The sequence below is a fragment of the Saccoglossus kowalevskii genome, chromosome 18 (assembly GCF_978046115.1).
Source record: "Saccoglossus kowalevskii chromosome 18, keSacKowa6.1, whole genome shotgun sequence".
Classification (NCBI taxonomy): domain Eukaryota; kingdom Metazoa; phylum Hemichordata; class Enteropneusta; family Harrimaniidae; genus Saccoglossus; species Saccoglossus kowalevskii.
This window is the reverse complement of record NC_140658.1, coordinates 11,128,778-11,151,588: the sequence shown is the minus strand read 5'-3', so window position 1 is coordinate 11,151,588 and position 22,811 is coordinate 11,128,778. Positions and strand designations below refer to the sequence as shown.

The window sequence follows — 22,811 nt, the reverse complement described above, 5'->3', positions numbered from 1 at the left end:
AACGCAGGGATCACCACCCGACCGTCATTGCGGATACCATTTCCGTGCACAGAGTCGCATGTTTGACTCTATTCTTGAAGAATGGCAGCGTGTTAATCGAGTGGTGCCCGCATGCACTGCGATGACAACCCCCAAATTATGTATCTTTGTTTCTTCTTGTCTTATGTTTTGTCTTGTTGGCTGTGCATTGGTGAGTGATTTAAGATGCTGATCTTTTCTGGTTTTTAAAGTTAGACAGTGTTGTGATCGGTCAGTCATTATCACACGTTTAAATTTCTCTGCTTGTACTGCCTTGTTGGGTGTTCTTCTGATGTTTTGTCATTGTGAATGTCTGTTCTATTCAGTGATTTCTTCAACTTGTTGACATGTCATGTTATTGTTGTACAGTTGTACAGTGGTATAGCTGTATGTCCATAGCTCTTCTTGTGGCAGTCTTTGTGATGGTATTTTAGTCATTTCTCATACATTTGATGTTATTAAATTGTTATTTTCTAATATTAGGATTTTTCTCTGCATAGAAAAGCTATGGTTTCTCCCATAGACTTGCGTTACATAAACGTGCGATGGCAGAAATAACTAATTTAAAAATACCATCACAAAGACATACAAAAGTGTCATGGTCCCACAGCTAATAGTGTTATATGTTGAAATGTCATGTGATGAGACACCATTGTCATACATATTGTAGAGTAACTGGAATGTTGACATGTCACATTACGTAATTATCATGTGGACGGTCAATATTTCAACATTGCATTGATATAGTATTTGATGGTATGATGTACACTGATATTGATGTTGGTTCAATCAATGTTAATGATGTGGTTGTAATGATATATCCCACTCTATTATTGTCATACAGTGTCATAGTTAGCATGTGAATGCTATACATATCATGTCATAATTACCATGATTTATTTATATCACATTTTACATGGTGTGTTAATAGAATGTGGTAATAATGTTCTGTTATGTGATTGCCTTGTCACAGTATGTGGTTGTTATGAACACCATATTGTATTTGGCATGGTGCAATATGATGTAATGTTACATTATTGTTATACACACTATATCACAAATGTATTTGTATGTGATGTACTGTTTACTTTACAGGTAAACAATCATACAATGAGTGTTAGTGAACTAAATGTTCTCTTAGAATGTAGTGAAGAATCTACATGAACCAATCTGTTATGCCAATTACATTACCACTACACTACATGTAATTAAATTGATTGGTTTTATTCAATTGTCCTTCACTCTATTTACATGTATCAATCAAGAAATATTATTGTTTGTTTTATTGTATAGCTCGGCTACACACCACTACATTATGCATGTCAGTTTGGAGGTATTGCTATGGTGAAAACATGTCTGAATCTAGGAGCAGATTTATATGCCAGGAAAACGGTGAGAATCATCTATAATTAGTCACTACAAAACGAGTATATGTAGGTCATACAAGGTCAGAGATAGAGCTAACAATTAAATAACTTGATCTTTGTCAATTTATGAGAATAATGTCTTAACACATAGTGGTGCAATATTTCAAACATGTGTAATTCACATTAGCAACATTAATCAGTACAATATTCTAAGTTACAGTAACGTGTGATGGAACTGTTTTTATTAAATTGGAAAGCAACAATATTTTCCAAAAATATGTTATAACTGAAACTACCATTTGACATACTATTCAATTATTGCATAAAAATCCACTTGTTTGTAGTAGTGCTAGTATATTGTCAGAATTCCACATTTTACAAGACCTTCAAAAATGCCTCAAATGAATGAAATAATAACACACTTTTGAATTTCCAATCACTGGATGGTTCCATTTCATCTTTCATTTTTAAGTGCCATAAATTAGCTTCATAATGCATTTAATGATTGATTTTTTCGTCTCTTATACTATTTGTAGAGGTTAGCTTTCTAAGTGTGATTAAATACTAGCTAGCATGCATAAAGATGAATTTACCATTTATGTAAATTGATAAAACCAATTATGGCATCACTGTTAATGATTATAGCATCATGGTTGATGTCTCTATTCTATATTTTGCCGTCCAGGATGTGTAGGTACAATGCACCTTTGAAGTAAATTGACATTTTTCCTGTTCATACAGGGCTTCATTAAAAAACAGTGTAATGACTATAGAACTAAATGTAATGTTGTAATTATAATTTCATGTCATTTTGAGAAGCCAATCTGATAAATGTATGAACTATAACTTCTACTACATTGATTACTATCGATACCTCTTTAAAATTCACATCTTCATTCATACTTTGCAGTGGATGTGATATATGCATGTAGTCACATCTACCTTGTACCTGTATAAGCTACTGTCTTACTTTTTGAATTGTTATAAATATTACAAGATGGTGTAATTGTACTATCTAGATTTGAATACAATTTACTATTACTTTATTTTGTGTTAATATTTGTAGGACAACGCTTCTGTTTTACATTCTGCTTGTTCTGGTATCCATGGCGATGTCTTGACTTTTTTACTGGAGAAAGGATTGAAAATTGAAGATAAAGATAAGGTACCGATGTTTTTAATCACATTACATAGAATATTGATTCTAGACACATCACCATTGGGAAATACCTTGGCCTACTAGTGTTGTATAGGTCTAATGCCACTCATCAAACAATGGCTGTTGCTCAATTTAAATGCTTGCAAGAACCAATGAAATTTTTTAAATATTTTTTTTCTCAGGTACTCTGTTTGAGTACGTAATCACCTGGGTCAAAGGTGAGACCAACATGTGGTCTTTTGTTTACTACTTAGCGACTGTGTACCTGTGGGTTTATTCTATGTGTATTTGGATGTTCTAATCTTGATGTTTTTCCAGTGATTTCTCTAGGTGCAATCCAAATACAGTAGGTGTGTATTGTTTACCTGAGATTTGCAAGAGTTTGAGCTGTCCAACATGTTTCATGTGGTTGATTACTGGCATGTTGATTTCCCATTTTTGAGCCATGTTTTCAACTTTGTTCATCATTTTCATATAGCAATCTCGTCATATGTTAACATTGTTGTCTATGGAAATTCAATTAGTGGTATGAACCCTATACTGTAAAATACTTTATTTTCACTTGGAATTAATTTTCGGTGAAGGAATGATTCACTAAAAATAAAATCTAGCGAATATACCTTTTTTCCTATATTTTACATTCAACTCCCAAAAATCGGTGAAAATAATTTCCGTACAAAACACAAAAAATGTCCTTTCGGCGAAAATTTATTCCAGCTAAAATAAAGTTATTTGTATTTTACTATTTTATTCAATTGTACTTAAACATTAGTGCAAACATACCAAACACATCCTATGAGGTGCTGTGTCTATGGTCTGTCTCAGCAGTCCGGCCTTTTTATTTAAAGTCTGTACTCTGCCTTAATTTTTCTATTGTGTACATGTAACTTCAGGACTGTAGGTAGGACTTGTTTTTCAGAAACTGATGGGCTCAATATTATGCATAACCTGACATGTCATGTTTTGTGATTGTCGTGCATGCATTGATATAATGTGTATGCTGCCATGTCACCACATTATGTGATTGTCATACACATCGCATGTCGTATTTGGTATGTTGCTATGATGTCTTGTATGGTTAATTTAACAGTTATGTCACACTGTACCGTTGTTGTACATACTGTCATATTTAATTGGTATGCTGAAATGATATACAGGAACCAAATAGCGAGCACAGTGTGAGAAAGATAACACTTGTTGAGACCAGTGGCATCAGTCAGATTCGTTCAAATTTTAACTTTCAAAAATGGGGCAAACATTTGACGATTCTGTTTAGATTTGTCAATGTGACAATAACTTCCTAGATGGCGCTCTAATTACCATTGATCTGATTTATTTGTGGGTGTGTCTGTGATTACAAGTAGACATATTCAAATGACTTTTCCCCAATGTCTTTAATACCGGGGAGGGAGGGAGGGAGGGAGGGAGGGAGGGAGGGAGGGAGAGAGATTGATTCCAATGACCAAAGGAGAGCAATCTCTGGCCAAACTTGTTATCACTATTAGTTTTGTTCTTCTTTGTAGTCACGTTTTATTGGTGTGTGACTATTCTTAGATATTTTCAGTTGTCTTTCTAAATCCCTGACTTCTCTAGATTATATGAACTCACTGAATTATCGATTGCTGTTGTAGAAGATTTATGATGGTGAGGTTCTAATTTTGTTAGGTTTATAGTGTGTCTGTAGTGGAGTAACATCATTGATTGCTGTTTTGATATTGTTCATGAATGCCGTTGTGCCTTGATATTTGTTGTTTTGTATTCCATTATATTTCATGATGTGGTTACTGATGTTATTCATTGAAATGTGGAACACTTTGTTTTTGTTGTTTCACTTCTTGATTGGAGATACGTGTTTACATTCTTCATAACCACTAGTGCTGCTGTATGCCAGTGTGTACATAGGACATTTCAGAGGAATATGTTTGTGTTTGGTATATTCTATTTAACACAAAGAATAATTCACATTTCACACTTATTACAGTAAGATTAATCTCCTTCAATTGTTATTCCATTCCAGGCTCATCAAGTATTTCTGAAAGTTTGTTGTTTGTAATTACTTGTTTGATGGTTGTGAGTCGGCATCATTTGATTCTTTGCTGTGGGTGTTTTTCCTACATACAATGTATGTTAATTGTGAGTCACTCATTCCAGGGTGTTGTACTAAGCGTGATATACTTCGCAAATTGATGTGCTTGACTCATTATGACTTTTTGGCATCTGCTCTGCAAGGATTGTTCTTAAAATCACTTTTGTGTGTCTGCGTGATATTTTCTTCATGTATCATCTCTTCTGTGATTTCTTTTTTGAGTGGGTCTAATTCACTACGTTCAATTACCCACCATAGACTCCAGTCAGTCAAAATGACTATTTTGAACTGTGGGCATTAATCAGCGATTCTGCCAATGACGGAGAGATAGAATCTAGGTCAGGGGAAGCCCCATGACCCCAAGATTCTTTTCCCTTACGTCAGGAACCACGTGACCGAGCCCATATGGCGGTGCCATTAGGGATGGATACTCACTCTGCTTTTTCTTCGCATAAAGTGGAGATCAAGTCTTGCATCTGTGCCTGGATCGTCTGCTTTTTTCCTGTCCGGGTTTCTGCTTGGGTTGTTGCCGCTGCGCAGCATCGACATTGTAGCTGGTAGGATAAGTTTTCCTTGTCATTTTTACCCTCGTGTCATTTTCTCCTTTGTGTGTAGTTTTTTCACAACAAAGAAATAAAACCCGGGCATCGTAGCTTAATCACTTGTTTCGTTACGTCTCCTTTTCCTACTGTAATTCGCTTCCCTCATGCATGTCGTCTTCATTTTATGCTTGATCTATGTGTTTAGAAATGAATAGATGTAATGACAGCACCAGGGCTCGCTGCCGTTTTTTGGTCTTCTCGTTTTTCAAGTCGACTGTGCAGTGGTTATTATATTCAGAATTTACCAGCATAGAACCCGCATCCGAAATACTTTTGCCGTAGCTGTGTGCGAGGTTTGGGGTTTTTGCCTTGAAGGGGTGTGTTTTTCACTGGAGTTCTGAGGCCCGAGATTTTTTTTCAGAGCCATCAAAATCGCTGAGACTGACCGCGTCGCTCGTATTTTCACAGCAAGGTCGCGCGACCAGTAAAAAGATCGGTTAAAGTGAGTTGCGTGTTTGGCATGAGTGGAAAGTCCTCACGCCCGATGTCGGAGGTACCAATATTTTTTCTCGGTCTCCCCCCACTGATCGGAGGGCATCCTCACAGTTTTTTCAGGCGGTGGTTTACCCGATTATACCGGCTACAGCGAGGCTGTGCCCCTGGAGGCTTTCCTCTTATGGGTTTTGACTCCCTTCTTATCGACCCACGGGCGTCCCCAGAGAGAACCGACCCTGTCATGAGACGCACAGTCGAACACATATTTAAGTGGAAAGGAGACAGTTCGCTCGCTTCGGATACAGTCGGTACCTTGAGCGGTCCCTCGAGTCTTCCATCTGTAACGACTCGGTGAGCCACGCCTTTGGGGTGATGCGGAGTATCATCAATCCTAGTGATATGATGTAAATACCCTCGCGCTTGATCCTAAGGCCTAAGGTTGCTTCAACGCTTATGGGATCACAGGCGTCGGGATCCAAAGCAACCCAGTCGGCACATCTCTCCCTGTCCGTCCGAATGCGGAGTGGGGTGCAGAGCGCGCAAACAGCGTTGATGGGCAGATGTTGGTCAGCCGCGGAGGAGGTAACACAATCCATCACGCCCTGAGGGCAGAGTTGCTTTAGTGCAATATTGTGCACGCCCAGGACTCTTGAGACCTCAGAGGCAGAACGCACCATCCTCCTAGACCAGGCGACACATTTACTGGTGGGCCACCGGACATCTACGTGTGACATCCCCTAGTGTCACCTGGCTCTCTTGGCTGGGGCCACTACTGTGCAACAAGACGCGGCCTTAGACGCATGTGTTTTCGCCGGCAAACTGAGTCAGGGGGTACGTCCCCATCTCAGTGACGCAGACTCGTCATCTTCCACCCTCTTTGTTCGGGGAAAGGCTTGTACAGTCTCGGAGCTTCGAAGTGCAATGAACCAGAGGGTTCAGATCGAATCCGCTAGCCAGTTGATCCTGCCAAGGGTAAGCGGAGGGCACCCCAAGCACAGAAAACACAATGCCCTAGGGCGTCGTCCGCTAGCCAGAGTCAGCCAGGAGGCAAGCGCTCATACCCTTCAACGGGAGGGAAAATTAGTGGCGCGCCCCCAGGGAGGAAAGCCTCCTCAGGCGGTCGTCCACCCTGGCAGCGGGGGAAGCATGTTCGACACTTTCCTCTGCGACTGGGGGAACAGGCATGTGTTCGGCGAGTGGCCAGGTCACATTTAGTGACTATCGCAGGCCTTGGGGAAACTCACCTCATGTGAGAAGAGAGCATCCCGCCCCTCGCAACTGCCGAACCCATGGCCACATATCCCTGTCATACACAGATTGCGCTGGTGTAGTCCAGTTGGGAGACAGTGAGTGGGTGACCGATCCCTGGACCTTTCCAGGTGGTGACATTAGGTTACGGAATACTGCTGAAATCTCCATCTCCCTGCTGTATCCTCTCTGAGACCTGATTAGTTTTGGGGTAAATATTTGTGCATATTAATTACCTAATTTGCATAATTAGTTATTTTTTTCAATGAATGTTCCACTGATATATAAAGAACCACTAATTGGATTTTATTGAAACTTAATTAATTAACACTTATCAATTACTGATCATCACATTTGAATAAAATTTGGTACATAAATGCTTTAGGACAATAGACAGGCCCTATTAATTTTGGGTTGAAATTTGTTCATATTAATTCTCTAATAATAATTCAGTTTTTTTGTTCTAATAACATTTCAATAAAACTTGGTACATAGATATTACATTACACAGGCCTTATAAGTTTTACTCTCAAATCTGTTACCTGATTTACATAATTAGTTTTTGAATTAATTTTTAATGTGTCTTCAATACTCTCAGCACACGGGAGTTCTTTCTAAGCTTTCTTTGACTAATATTGCGGATGATAGATTTTAATTCTGGATCTAAAGAATCCATTGAAAAATGTGTATCATTTTCTCATATCGTTGTTTCAACTGCCTATAATCATGATAAATTCAAAAACATGTTGTTTATAAAATGCTTTTTTTTTTTAGCCGAAACTAATATTTTACAAGAGCTACTTTAATATCCACTAATTATTGGTATTTCCCGAGTTCTGATCTGCAATCCAGATTTGGTGAAATTTGTTTACCCCTAATCATTTTTATACATATTATGTAATTTCATAGTCAAGTGAACGTGTGAAATTCGAGATAATGATACATTTAAACAAAATACAAAATTGTTAACTTCCTAAGCTAAAATAGACATAAGTAGACTATTATGACTTTACTAGACTGGCAAAGTCGTGACTTCTTTTTTGTTTTGCAAAAAAATATATTTCATTGTCAGTTTAGCCTTTTTAACGTGATCGAAAGAACTAACGTGACTGCGAAAGAAATCCCGACTGAACGCATCTGCTGTACCATTACTTTCACCATCCGACTTTCCACCATCCTACAGCCAGATCTGAAGGCCTTTGCCGCATTCTGGCCACGCTGTGTGGCGCGGATCGCGTGGACGGGTTTCATGTTCTCTGCACGTAATAAGCTCGGTTATTAAGCATCCTTTTTTGGGGGATGCCCGGTGGCCGAGGGGAAGACGTGTAGTGGCGTGAAGCTAGGGGATTAGGTGCCGTAGGCGAGCGCCGGTTCGAGTCACGCACGCAGTACGTGTTTACTATAAATAGACATAGTCGTTACCTTGCCGTTTATTCGGTGTTATTTGCTTACTATGAATAATTAATATCAGTCAAATGCCCGCAGATGCGTCCAGTCGGGATTTCTTTAGCGGTCAGCTTAGTTTTCACGCTCACACTAAAAGGACTAAAACAACAATTAATTATTTCTTTTTGTAAAACAAAAAAGAAGTCCCGACTTTGCCAGTCTATGGCTTTACTTGTATGGCATTATACTACAGTACAATCACTCACAATAATTTTCAAACTATGAATCTATTCTATCAGGTGGTTTGCATATTGTGGTGGGTTACCATTGCTGCCTCCTTGTCTTGCTTGCTGGTTATAGAATACACGTAGCTATGTCGAACGGGATGTGGTCGATAATGGCCCATTGTTTTCTTATGGATGTACAGTTGTGTCATTTAATTAATAAATTACCTGGTTTTCTATTTAATTTAGTAGTTGTTGGAGTAATTAGGACTTACTAATTGGTATTTAGAATCACAGTTTTCACAACCTAACAGATCGCAAATAATTTGTTCTTGATTTGCTAATAATTCCGCTCTGCTTTTGATTAAAATCTGAACACATAAAAAAATTGGTATTTCCTCTCCATCTTTCATCACATGAGATAGTACTGCCCCAATTCATAGGGTGATGCATCATATGCAGTTTTCATTGGTAGGTCAGGGTAGTAGTGAGCAAGTACTTTATCAAAAGTTATTAAACATTTTGCTTACATAAACATGTTTCCTATTCCACCGGTATTTGCGTTTTTTCTCTAAGAACCTATTAAGTTGGTGCACCACTGTCACCAGATTAGGTAAGAAATGATGGAACACTGCTAAATTGCTGGTGTTGAGTCAATGCTATATACAAGGATTTTATCTGTCAAGTCTCTTTAATGTGTTTATGGTCATCAAAATCCAAATGGTAGTTAGCTTGATGTAAACAAATTCAGGTGAACTTTTGACCTCCCGCAAGCTCAGAAAATGAATCTGGGCAATGGGTTTTGCTCAGCTTATAACATAGAATTGTCAGTTAGCTTGTAGTCACCACATATAGGTACAGTCTCATTCTTTTGTGCGACTGGCACTATCAGGGTTGCCCCTTCACTATAATATTATTTTTACATTTGATTCCCACTAAATCACACAGATGCACCTGAATCATTTGTAGAATTTATCTGCCACCTGTAGGGTAATCTGAATTGTTTGCCTGCATTTGTTGTCAATAGTTCTGAATATCATTTCCGTCACTGTCAGCATTCTAGTCTAGGATATAAGCTTTCTTACCATTCGACATGTTCCACATTATCTGTAAATTGCCTCTTTTTTCTTGCAGTTGTAGGTTCTGCATCTTTAAATCTACACTGCTGTGGTTTATGTCCCTTTTCTTCCACATCTATAACATGGTTTAACAGTTGTAGGTGGCTTATTAAATTTATAAATAACTTTATTTATTGAAGTTTCAATATAACCTCTCCTTTCACCAGTATTAAAGATTATTTTGGATTACATCAATGCAACACATCATTTAAATAGTAGCAACACGCATGAGATGTGCTAGCCTTCTTTATTCAGTAACATAGCTATTGACAGATCTACCTACATGTTGGTGTTGTTTGAAAAAAATGGAATCTCTCTGCTACAAATATTTTCCCAAAATATCCACAAATGTTTTGTCTATTGCTTTGTTGATTTCTCAGAAGGGCAAACATCTTAGGACCCATAAGGCAAAGTAAACCTGGCAATTTCTTGCTCTGCAATATCCTTAGCTGTAAAGTAATGCTTCAGTCTCTCCATATATTTACGATTGCAAATCTACCTAACATTGAAAATGAGGATAAAATGTTATTTTTGGAATGAAAAATACTACTTTTTTCACATACTGGGGTCAAGACAAATGAGGCCAAATGTTTTTAGCGACTGGCTTAATGTTACCCCAACGTTTCAATAAGATTTGTTGGAAACTTGTCTCTTTATTTAGTTTCAAGCAGTGTTCCCTATTTAGTAAATATCGGTGGATTAATCACATTTATCATATTATCACTTGTATGCCAGCTGACTGTGGCCATTCTCAGACTGACCAGGGAAACTACTTTAATATTATCATGCCTGGCGTAACAAAGCAAATCATTCAAGGGAATCCAGAGATGTATCCGGCTACGTAAAATCATTCTATGTCCCTTAATGCAATATGAACTCACCCAGAGTGGACCTGACCACAAGTCGAAGCCAGCAAGATTTGAAAGCAACTGTTCAATCAAAGCCCAAGTAGTTAGCCAATTCGCTAGCGAGTTTACAAATAGGCTGCCCCAATACGTCTGTTACATGCTGTAAATGTTTGAACATTGAATTTATACCCCATGAATATGCCATTTACCAAACATAAATAATTACCCCTAATTTCACTTTTTAGCTCCGCTGTCGACTTTGTCGAGCGGAGCTTATCATATGAGTGATTGAGTTGTTATGCACACCATGTCTTATTTGACATGGTGCAATAATGTTCCATTATGTGATTGCCATGGCATTGTATGTGGTTGCCATGCACACCTTGTCCTGTTTGACATGGTGCAATAATGTTCTATAATGTGATTGCCATGACGTAGTATGTGGTTGTTATGCACACCATGTCTTATTTGACATGGTGCAATAATGTTCCATTATGTGATTGCCATGGCATAGTATGTGGTTGTTATGCACATCATTTCTTATTTGACATGTGGCTATAATGTTCCATTATGTGATTGCCATGGCATGGCATTGTATGTGGTTGCTATGCACACCTTGTCCTATTTGACATGGTGCAAAAATGTTCTATTATGTGATTGCCATGGGATAGTATGTGGTTGTTATGCACACCTTGTCTTATTAGTCCCCGTTCGGACGCAGTCCGAAAACGGGGACTTATGTTTTGCCCTGTGTGCGTCCGTGCGTCCGTCCGTCCGTGCGTCCGTGATCACCTGTATCTCGAACATGCATGGACCGATTAAGTTCAAACTTCACTCATACATCACACATTATATGGGACATATGCACATGCATTTTTTTCATGATCTGATTAACGATAGCCGAATAGCGGCCATTTTAAGGCCGAAAATGCATCAAAATCGCACATTTTCACCATTACGGACCCGGATCTCAGTTATGCATAGACGGATTTTGTTCAAATTTGGTACATACATTAAACATAATAGGACCTTGATGCACGTCATTTTTTTTTGGATCGGGTTCGAAATGGCCGACTGGCGGCCATTTTGTTTTAAAGAATTCAGTTCTGGATCCGTATCTGAGACATGCTTGGATTGATCGAGTTCAAACTTCACACACACAAGGTACATCATGTCACAAATATGTATGTGCATTTATTTCATGATCTCATTAACGATAGTTAAATGGCGGCCGCTTTAAGGCCGAAAATGCATTGAAATCACACATTTTCACCATTCCGGACCCGGATCTCAGTTATGCATGGACGGATTTCATTCAAATTTGGTACATACATTAAACATAATAGGACCTTGATGCACGTCATTTTTTTTTTCGGATCAAGTTCGAAATGGCCGACTGGCGGCCATTTTGTTTTAAAGAATTCAGTTCTGGATCCGTATCCGAGACATGTCTGGATTGATCAAGTTCAAACTTCACACACACGAGGTACATCATGTCACAAATATGTATGTGCATTTGTTTCATGATCTCATTAACGATAGCCAAATGGGGGCCGCTTTAAGGCCGAAAATGCATTGAAATCGCACATTTTCACCATTCCGGACCCGTATCTCAGTTATGCATGGATGGATTTTGTTCAAATTTGGTACATACATTAAACATAATAGGACCTTGATGCACGTCTTTTTTTCGGATCAAGTTCGAAATGGCCGACTGGCGGCCATTTTGTTAAAGAATTCAGTTCTGGATCCGTATCCAAGACATGTCTGGATTGATCAAGTTCAAACTTCACACACACATGGTACATCATGTCACAAATAGAGTTGTGCATTTGTTTCATGATCTGCTTAACAATAGTGGAATGATGGCCATTTTAAGGCCGAAAATGCATCAAAATCACGTATTTTCACAATTCCAGAACCGGATCTCAGTCATGCATGGATGGATTTTGTTCAGATTTAGCACAATGTGTTGTACATATGCAGGTGCATTTCGGTCATGATCTGCTTTGAATGTATATGTCACTCAAATATGAACGGAACGGGGACGTGTCATTGACAATGACTTGTTTGACATGGTGCAATAATGTTCCATTATGTGATTGCCATGGCATAGTATGTGGTTGTTATGCACATCATGTCTTATTTGACATGGTGAAATAATGTTCCATTATGTGATTGCCATGGCATTGTATGTGGTTGCTATGCACACCTTGTCCTATTTGACATGGTGCAATAATGTTCTGTAATGTGATTGCCATGGCATAGTATGTGGTTGTTATGCACACCTTGTCTTATTTGGCATGGTGCAATAATGTTCCATTATGTGATTGCCATGGCATAGTATGTGGTTGTTATGCACACCATGTCTTATTTGACATGGTGCAATAATGTTCTGTAATGTGATTGCCATGGCATTGTATGTGGTTGTTATGCACACCATGTATTATTTGACATGTTGCTATAATGTTCCATTATGTGATTGACATGGCATAGTATGTGGTTGTTATGCACAACATGTCTTATTTGACATGGTGCAATAATGTTCCATTATGTGATTGCCATGGCATTGTATGTGGTTGCTATGCACACCTTGTCCTATTTGACATGGTGCAATAATGTTCTATAATGTGATTGCCATGACATAGTATGTGGTTGTTATGCACACCATGTCTTATTTGACATGGTGCAATAATGTTCCATTATGTGATTGCCATGGCATAGTATGTGGTTGTTATGCACACCATGTCTTATTTGACATGGTGCAATAATGTTCCAATATGTGATTGCCATGGCATGGCATTGTATGTGGTTGCTATGCACACCTTGTCCTATTTGACATGGTGCAAAAATGTTCTATTATGTGATTGCCATGGCATAGTATGTGGTTGTTATGCACACCTTGTCTTATTTGACATGGTGCAATAATGTTCTATAATGTGATTGCCATGGCATAGTATGTGATTGTTATGCACAACATGTCTTATTTGACATGGTGCAATAATGTTCCATTATGTGATTGCCATGGCATAGTATGTGGTTGTTATGCACACCATGTATTATTTGACATGTTGCTATAATGTTCTATTATGTGATTGACATGGCATAGTATGTGGTTGTTATGCACACCATGTCTTATTTGACATGGTGCAATGATGTTCCATTATGTGATTGCCATGGCATAGTATGTGGTTGTTATGCACATCATGTCTTATTTGACATGGTGCAAAAAATGTTCTATTATGTGATTGCCATGGCATAGAATGTGGTTGTTATGCACATCATGTATTATTTGACATGTTGCTATAATGTTCCATTATGTGATTGACATGGCATAGTATGTGGTTGTTATGCACACCATGTCATATTTGACATAGTGCAATAATGTTTCATTATGTGATTACCATGGCATAGTATGTGGTTGTTATGCACATCATGTCTTATTTGACATGGTGCAAACAATTTTCTATTATGTGATTGCCATGGCATAGAATGTGGTTGTTATGCACATCATGTATTATTTGACATGTTGCTATCATGTTCCATTATGTGATTGACATGGCATGAGATGATGTGTTCATGGTCTGTCTCAGCTGTCCGGCTGTTTTATTAAAATGCTAAACTGCTTTTTCTATTGTGTACATGCAGCTTCAGGACTGTAGGTAGGACTTCGTGTCAACTTTTTACTTTTTCGACTTCTTCTTGAAAACTAAAAGCCTGAGTGATTTGATACTTGGTATATACATGTATGTATTTTTGGTAGACCTCTCTGATTGCTTTGATATCATACATATAGGTACTACAGGTAGACCTCTCTCAAATTTGTTCTTTTCATGATGATATCTTAACTATCTAATTTTGGTGAATATTTTTTGAATAAAGTGATATTTTTGACTCCTTGTTAAAAACCGCATGTCTGATTGCTTTGATACTATACATTCTGTACATATTGTTCGTTTTCTAATGATATCTTCAGTTCTTTAATTGCAATGTGCATTGCTAACAGTCGAGCTATTTCAGCCAACAGGCACATAGTGGTATAATTGGCATGTTGGAATGATGTCATGTTATATGGTTGTCGTACACACCATGTCTTAATTGACAGGTTTCAATCATGTCCTAAACGGTTATTAAATTCCTGAATCCTAAATGTCATGTTGCAGTGATTTCACACTGTATGGTGGTTGTACATACTGTCATATTTAATTGGTATGTTGTAATGATATACAGGAACCAAATAGCAAGCACATATTGTGAGACACGATCACACTTGTTGAGACCAGTGGCATCCCTTCAGTCAGATTCGTTCAAATTTAAATTTCAAAAATATAGTAAATCAAGTTTATTCTCAACACAATTTGAGAGAAAAGAGCAAACATTTGACCATTGTAATTGTGTTTAGGTTTGTCAAGGTGACAATAACTTCCTAGATGGCGCTCTAATTACCATTGATTTGATTTATTTGTGGGCATGTCTGTGATTACAGGTAGACATATTCAAATGTCCCCAATGTCTTTAATACCGGATCCTTCCTTTGTTTTTTATGCCAATAACTTGTCAAAGGAACACCATGCATAGCATTATTGATGAAATGACTAGTTTGGCATGCTTTGTTATATTTGACTGTCAAATTAATTAATTAATATATGTATTTTATTTCTTTGTTGCGGGCTTGTTTTAATAAATTGTAACAAATATGGTGTGCAGTGTTTTTACAAATGTTTATTTTGACTGAACCTGATTTTAAATTGTTTAATATCATCACTGCTAAGTGCTGTGGGCTGTGATATCATTCCATAATGTTGGAGTTCCAAAACATTTCATTTTATTTACTGCTCTGATTATGTTGGCAATAAAGTATGTGTTAAGTTAATATGCCGTAGAGGGCGTGCTTGTCTTGTTTGAATGCGGTCATTTTACTCAGGATTCGTTGATACCTTGATTATTTTCTTGTTGTGATGTTTTTGCTACTGTCATATTTATACGCACTCAAAAGTGCTGTAAATTTATCACATGCCATCAATAGTTATTGTACTGGTGTTGAAGTTGCCTTGTATGATAATTTTACCTAATCTGTTGTATTTTGTAATTTCTTGTTTCTACCAATGGATTACCATCTATATTAATATACAAATAAGATTTTCTAGTGGTACATATGCAGAACACATGTAATTGTCTTCAAGTTGCTTGAAGTATTGTTTATCCAATTTACACCAAATAGTCAATTGTCATGGAATTAGAAGTACCTTAATGGACTGTCAGATATGTATACAAATTTCTGCTGAGTTTCTCCATGCCTTTGTTTCCTTCATGTTTTAAGGTATACATAAAATATCATTCAGTTTTTCTCTCATTTAACCAGTTTGCAGGTAAATCTGTATATATGTTTTTTTATTTTGTTTCCTATATCTATATTTTTTGCTTATTTTGTTTTCATTATTGCTTGATGGTATATATCTGTATCTCATTCCAGCCACATTCCAATGACCAAAAGAGAGCAATCTCTGGCCAAACTTATTATCACTATTAGTTGTGTTCTTCTTTGTAGTCACGTTTTATTGGTGTGTGACTATTCTTAGATATTTTCAGTTGTCTTTCTAAATCCCTGATTTCTCTAGATTATATGAACTCACTGAATTATCGATTGCTGTTGTAGAAGATTTATGATGGTGAGGTTCTAATTTTGTTTATAGTGTGTCTGTAGTGGAGTAACATCATTGATTGCTGTTTTGATATTGTTCATGAATGCCGTTGTGCCTTGATATTTGTTGTTTTGTATTCCATTATATTTCATGATGTGGTTACTGATGTTATTCATTGAAATGTGGAACACTTTGTTTTTGTTGTTTCACTTCTTGATTGGAGATACGTGTTTACATTCTTCATAACCACTAGTGCTGCTGTATGCCAGTGTGTACATAGGACATTTCAGAGGAATATGTTTGTGTTTGGTATATTCTATTTAACACAAAGAATAATTCACATTTCACACTTATTACAGTAAGATTAATCTCCTTCAATTGTTATTCCATTCCAGGCTCATCAAGTATTTCTGAAAGTTTGTTGTTTGTAATTACTTGTTTGATGGTTGTGAGTCGGCATCATTTGATTCTTTGCTGTGGGTGTTTTTCCTACATACAATGTATGTTAATTGTGAGTCACTCATTCCAGGGTGTTGTACTAAGCGTGATATACTTCGCAAATTGATGTGCTTGACTCATTATGACTTTTTGGCATCTGCTCTGCAAGGATTGTTCTTAAAATCACTTTTGTGTGTCTGCGTGATATTTTCTTCATGTATCATCTCTTCTGTGATTTCTTTTTTGAGTGGGTCTAATTCACTACGTTCAATTACCCACCATAGACTCCAGTCAGTCAAAATGACTATTTTGAACTGTGGGCATTAATCAGCGATTCTGCCAATGACGGAGAGATAGAATCTAGGTCAGGGGAAGCCCCATGACCCCAAGATTCTTTTCCCTTACGTCAGGAACCACGTGACCGAGCCCATATGGCGGTGCCATTAGGGATGGATACTCACTCTGCTTTTTCTTCGCATAAAGTGGAGATCAAGTCTTGCATCTGTGCCTGGATCGTCTGCTTTTTTCCTGTCCGGGTTTCTGCTTGGGTTGTTGCCGCTGCGCGGCATCGACATTGTAGCTGGTAGGATAAGTTTTCCTTGTCATTTTTACCCTCGTGTCATTTTCTCCTTTGTGTGTAGTTTTTTCACAACAAAGAAATAAAACCCGGGCATCGTAGCTTAATCATTTGTTTCGTTACGTCTCCTTTTCCTACTGTAATTCGCTTCCCTCATGCATGTCGTCTTCATTTTATGCTTGATCTATGTGTTTAGAAATGAATAGATGTAATGACAGCACCAGGGCTCGCTGCCGTTTTTTGGTCTTCTCGTTTTTCAAGTCGACTGTGCAGTGGTTATTATATTCAGAATTTACCAGCATAGAACCCGCATCCGAAATACTTTTGCCGTAGCTGTGTGCGGGGTTTGGGGTTTTTGCCTTGAAGGAGTGTGTTTTTCACTGGAGTTCTGAGGCCCGAGATTTTTTTTCAGAGCCATCAAAATCGCTGAGACTGACCGCGTCGCTCGTATTTTCACAGCAAGGTCGCGCGACCAGTAAAAAGATCGGTTAAAGTGAGTTGCGTGTTTGGCATGAGTGGAAAGTCCTCACGCCCGATGTCGGAGGTACCAATATTTTTTCTCGGTCTCCCCCCACTGATCGGAGGGCATCCTCACAGTTTTTTCAGGCGGTGGTTTACCCGATTTTACCGGCTACAGCGAGGCTGTGCCCCTGGAGGCTTTCCTCTTATGGGTTTTGACTCCCTTCTTATCGACCCACGGGCGTCCCCAGAGAGAACCGACCCTGTCATGAGACGCACAGTCGAACACATATTTAAGTGGAAAGGAGACAGTTCGCTCGCTTCGGATACAGTCGGTACCTTGAGCGGTCCCTCGAGTCTTCCATCTGTAACGACTCGGTGAGCCACGCCTTTGGGGTGATGCGGAGTATCATCAATCCTAGTGATATGATGTAAATACCCTCGCGCTTGATCCTAAGGCCTAAGGTTGCTTCAACGCTTATGGGATCACAGGCGTCGGGATCCAAAGCAACCCCGTCGGCACATCTCTCCCTGTCCGTCCGAATGCGGAGTGGGGTGCAGAGCGCGCAAACAGCGTTGATGGGCAGATGTTGGTCAGCCGCGGAGGAGGTAACACAATCCATCACGCCCTGAGGGCAGAGTTGCTTTAGTGCAATATTGTGCACGCCCAGGACTCTTGAGACCTCAGAGGCAGAACGCACCATCCTCCTAGACCAGGCGACACATTTACTGGTGGGCCACCGGACATCTACGTGTGACATCCCCTAGTGTCACCTGGCTCTCTTGGCTGGGGCCACTACTGTGCAACAAGACGCGGCCTTAGACGCATGTGTTTTCGCCGGCAAACTGAGTCAGGGGGTACGTCCCCATCTCAGTGACGCAGACTCGTCATCTTCCACCCTCTTTGTTCGGGGAAAGGCTAGTACAGTCTCGGAGCTTCGAAGTGCAATGAACCAGAGGGTTCAGATCGAATCCGCTAGCCAGTTGATCCTGCCAAGGGTAAGCGGAGGGCACCCCAAGCACATAAAACACAATGCCCTAGGGCGTCGTCCGCTAGCCAGAGTCAGCCAGGAGGCAAGCGCTCATACCCTTCAACGGGAGGGAAAATTAGTGGCGCGCCCCCAGGGAGGAAAGCCTCCTCAGGCGGTCGTCCACCCTGGCAGCGGGGGAAGCATGTTCGACACTTTCCTCTGCGACTGGGGGAACAGGCATGTGTTCGGCGAGTGGCCAGGTCACATTTAGTGACTATCGCAGGCCTTGGGGAAACTCACCTCATGTGAGAAGAGAGCATCCCGCCCCTCGCAACTGCCGAACCCATGGCCACATATCCCTGTCATACACAGATTGCGCTGGTGTAGTCCAGTTGGGAGACAGTGGGTGACCGATCCCTGGACCTTTCCAGGTGGTGACATTAGGTTACGGAATACTGCTGAAATCTCCATCTCCCTGCTGTATCCTCTCTGAGACCTGATTAGTTTTGGGGTAAATATTTGTGCATATTAATTACCTAATTTGCATAATTAGTTATTTTTTTCAATGAATGTTCCACTGATATATAAAGAACCACTAATTGGATTTTATTGAAACTTAATTAATTAACACTTATCAATTACTGATCATCACATTTGAATAAAATTTGGTACATAAATGCTTTAGGACAGTAGACAGGCCCTATTAATTTTGGGTTGAAATTTGTTCATATTAATTCTCTAATAATAATTCAGTTTTTTTGTTCTAATAACATTTCAATAAAACTTGGTACATAGATATTACATTACACAGGCCTTATCAGTTTTACACTCAAATCTGTTACCTGATTTACATAATTAGTTTTTGAATTAATTTTTAATGTGTCTTCAATACTCTCAGCACACGGGAGTTCTTTCTAAGCTTTCTTTGACTAATATTGCGGATGATAGATTTTAATTCTGGATCTAAAGAATCCATTGAAAAATGTGTATCATTTTCTCATATCGTTGTTTCAACTGCCTATAATCATGATAAATTCAAAAACATGTTGTTTATAAAATGCTTTTTTTTTTTAGCCGAAACTAATATTTTACAAGAGCTACTTTAATATCCACTAATAATTGGTATTTCCCGAGTTCTGATCTGCAATCCAGATTTGGTGAAATTTGTTTACCCCTAATCATTTTTATACATATTATGTAATTTCATAGTCAAGTGAACGTGTGAAATTCGAGATAATGATACATTTAAACAAAATACAAAATTGTTAACTTCCTAAGCTAAAATAGACATAAGTAGACTATTATGACTTTACTAGACTGGCAAAGTCGTGACTTCTTTTTTGTTTTGCAAAAAAATATATTTCATTGTCAGTTTAGCCTTTTTAACGTGATCGAAAGAACTAACGTGACTGCGAAAGAAATCCCGACTGAACGCATCTGCTGTACCATTACTTTCACCATCCGACTTTCCACCATCCTACAGCCAGATCTGAAGGCCTTTGCCGCATTCTGGCCACGCTGTGTGGCGCGGATCGCGTGGACGGGTTTCATGTTCTCTGCACGTAATAAGCTCGGTTATTAAGCATCCTTTTTGGGGGGATGCCCGGTGGCCGAGGGGAAGACGTGTAGTGGCGTGAAGCTAGGGGATTAGGTGCCGTAGGCGAGCGCCGGTTCGAGTCACGCACGCAGTACGTGTTTACTATAAATAGACATAGTCGTTACCTTGCCGTTTATTCGGTGTTATTTGCTTACTATGAATAATTAATATCAGTCAAATGCCCGCAGATGCGTCCAGTCGGGATTTCTTTAGCGGTCAGCTTAGTTTTCACGCTCACACTAAAAGGACTAAAACAACAATTAATTATTTCTTTTTGTAAAACAAAAAAGAAGTCCCGACTTTGCCAGTCTATGGCTTTACTTGTATGGCATTATACTACAGTACAATCACTCACAATAATTTTCAAACTATGAATCTATTCTATCAGGTGGTTTGCATATTGTGGTGGGTTACCATTGCTGCCTCCTTGTCTTGCTTGCTGGTTATAGAATACACGTAGCTATGTCGAACGGGATGTGGTCGATAATGGCCCATTGTTTTCTTATGGATGTACAGTTGTGTCATTTAATTAATAAATTACCTGGTTTTCTATTTAATTTTGTAGTTGTTGGAGTAATTAGGACTTACTAATTGGTATTTAGAATCACAGTTTTCACAACCTAACAGATCGCAAATAATTTGTTCTTGATTTGCTAATAATTCCGCTCTGCTTTTGATTAAAATCTGAACACATAAAAAAATTGGTATTTCCTCTCCATCTTTCATCACATGAGATAGTACTGCCCCAATTCATAGGGTGATGCATCATATGCAGTTTTCATTGGTAGGTCAGGGTAGTAGTGAGCAAGTACTTTATCAAAAGTTATTAAACATTTTGCTTACATAAACATGTTTCCTATTCCACCGGTATTTGCGTTTTTTCTCTAAGAACCTATTAAGTTGGTGCACCACTGTCACCAGATTAGGTAAGAAATGATGGAACACTGCTAAATTGCTGGTGTTGAGTCAATGCTATATACAAGGATTTTATCTGTCAAGTCTCCTTAATGTGTTTATGGTCATCAAAATCCAAATGGTAGTTAGCTTGATGTAAACAAATTCAGGTGAACTTTTGACCTCCCGCAAGCTCAGAAAATGAATCTGGGCAATGGGTTTTGCTCAGCTTATAACATAGAATTGTCAGTTAGCTTGTAGTCACCACATATAGGTACAGTCTCATTCTTTTGTGCGACTGGCACTATCAGGGTTGCCCCTTCACTATAATATTATTTTTACATTTGATTCCCACTAAATCACACAGATGCACCTGAATCATTTGTAGAATTTATCTGCCACCTGTAGGGTAATCTGAATTGTTTGCCTGCATTTGTTGTCAATAGTTCTGAATATCATTTCCGTCACTGTCAGCATTCTAGTCTAGGATATAAGCTTTCTTACCATTCGACATGTTCCACATTATCTGTAAATTGCCTCTTTTTTCTTGCAGTTGTAGGTTCTGCATCTTTAAATCTACACTGCTGTGGTTTATGTCCCTTTTCTTCCACATCTATAACATGGTTTAACAGTTGTAGGTGGCTTATTAAATTTATAAATAACTTTATTTATTGAAGTTTCAATATAACCTCTCCTTTCACCAGTATTAAAGATTATTTTGGATTACATCAATGCAACACATCATTTAAATAGTAGCAACACGCATGAGATGTGCTAGCCTTCTTTATTCAGTAACATAGCTATTGACAGATCTACCTACATGTTGGTGTTGTTTGAAAAAAATGGAATCTCTCTGCTACAAATATTTTCCCAAAATATCCACAAATGTTTTGTCTATTGCTTTGTTGATTTCTCAGAAGGGCAAACATCTTAGGACCCATAAGGCAAAGTAAACCTGGCAATTTCTTGCTCTGCAATATCCTTAGCTGTAAAGTAATGCTTCAGTCTCTCCATATATTTACGATTGCAAATCTACCTAACATTGAAAATGAGGATAAAATGTTATTTTTGGAATGAAAAATACTACTTTTTTCACATACTGGGGTCAAGACAAATGAGGCCAAATGTTTTTAGCGACTGGCTTAATGTTACCCCAACGTTTCAATAAGATTTGTTGGAAACTTGTCTCTTTATTTAGTTTCAAGCAGTGTTCCCTATTTAGTAAATATCGGTGGATTAATCACATTTATCATATTATCACTTGTATGCCAGCTGACTGTGGCCATTCTCAGACTGACCAGGGAAACTACTTTAATATTATCATGCCTGGCGTAACAAAGCAAATCATTCAAGGGAATCCAGAGATGTATCCGGCTACGTAAAATCATTCTATGTCCCTTAATGCAATATGAACTCACCCAGAGTGGACCTGACCACAAGTCGAAGCCAGCAAGATTTGAAAGCAACTGTTCAATCAAAGCCCAAGTAGTTAGCCAATTCGCTAGCGAGTTTACAAATAGGCTGCCCCAATACGTCTGTTACATGCTGTAAATGTTTGAACATTGAATTTATACCCCATGAATATGCCATTTACCAAACATAAATAATTACCCCTAATTTCACTTTTTAGCTCCGCTGTCGACTTTGTCGAGCGGAGCTTATCATATGAGTGATTGAGTTGTTATGCACACCATGTCTTATTTGACATGGTGCAATAATGTTCCATTATGTGATTGCCATGG

General features: G+C 38.6%; 1 protein-coding gene across 1 annotated transcript in view; it reads left to right on the top strand.

Annotated features, from left to right (window-relative positions):
- LOC102809148 (uncharacterized) overlaps positions 1-22,811 on the top strand; it is a 230,846-nt gene that overhangs the window by 190,022 nt on the left and 18,013 nt on the right. The window contains exons 15-16 of the mRNA XM_085492918.1: positions 1,312-1,410; positions 2,452-2,550. Coding sequence (XP_085349044.1) covers positions 1,312-1,410; positions 2,452-2,550 — 198 coding nt within the window. The remainder of the gene's footprint in view (positions 1-1,311; positions 1,411-2,451; positions 2,551-22,811) is intronic.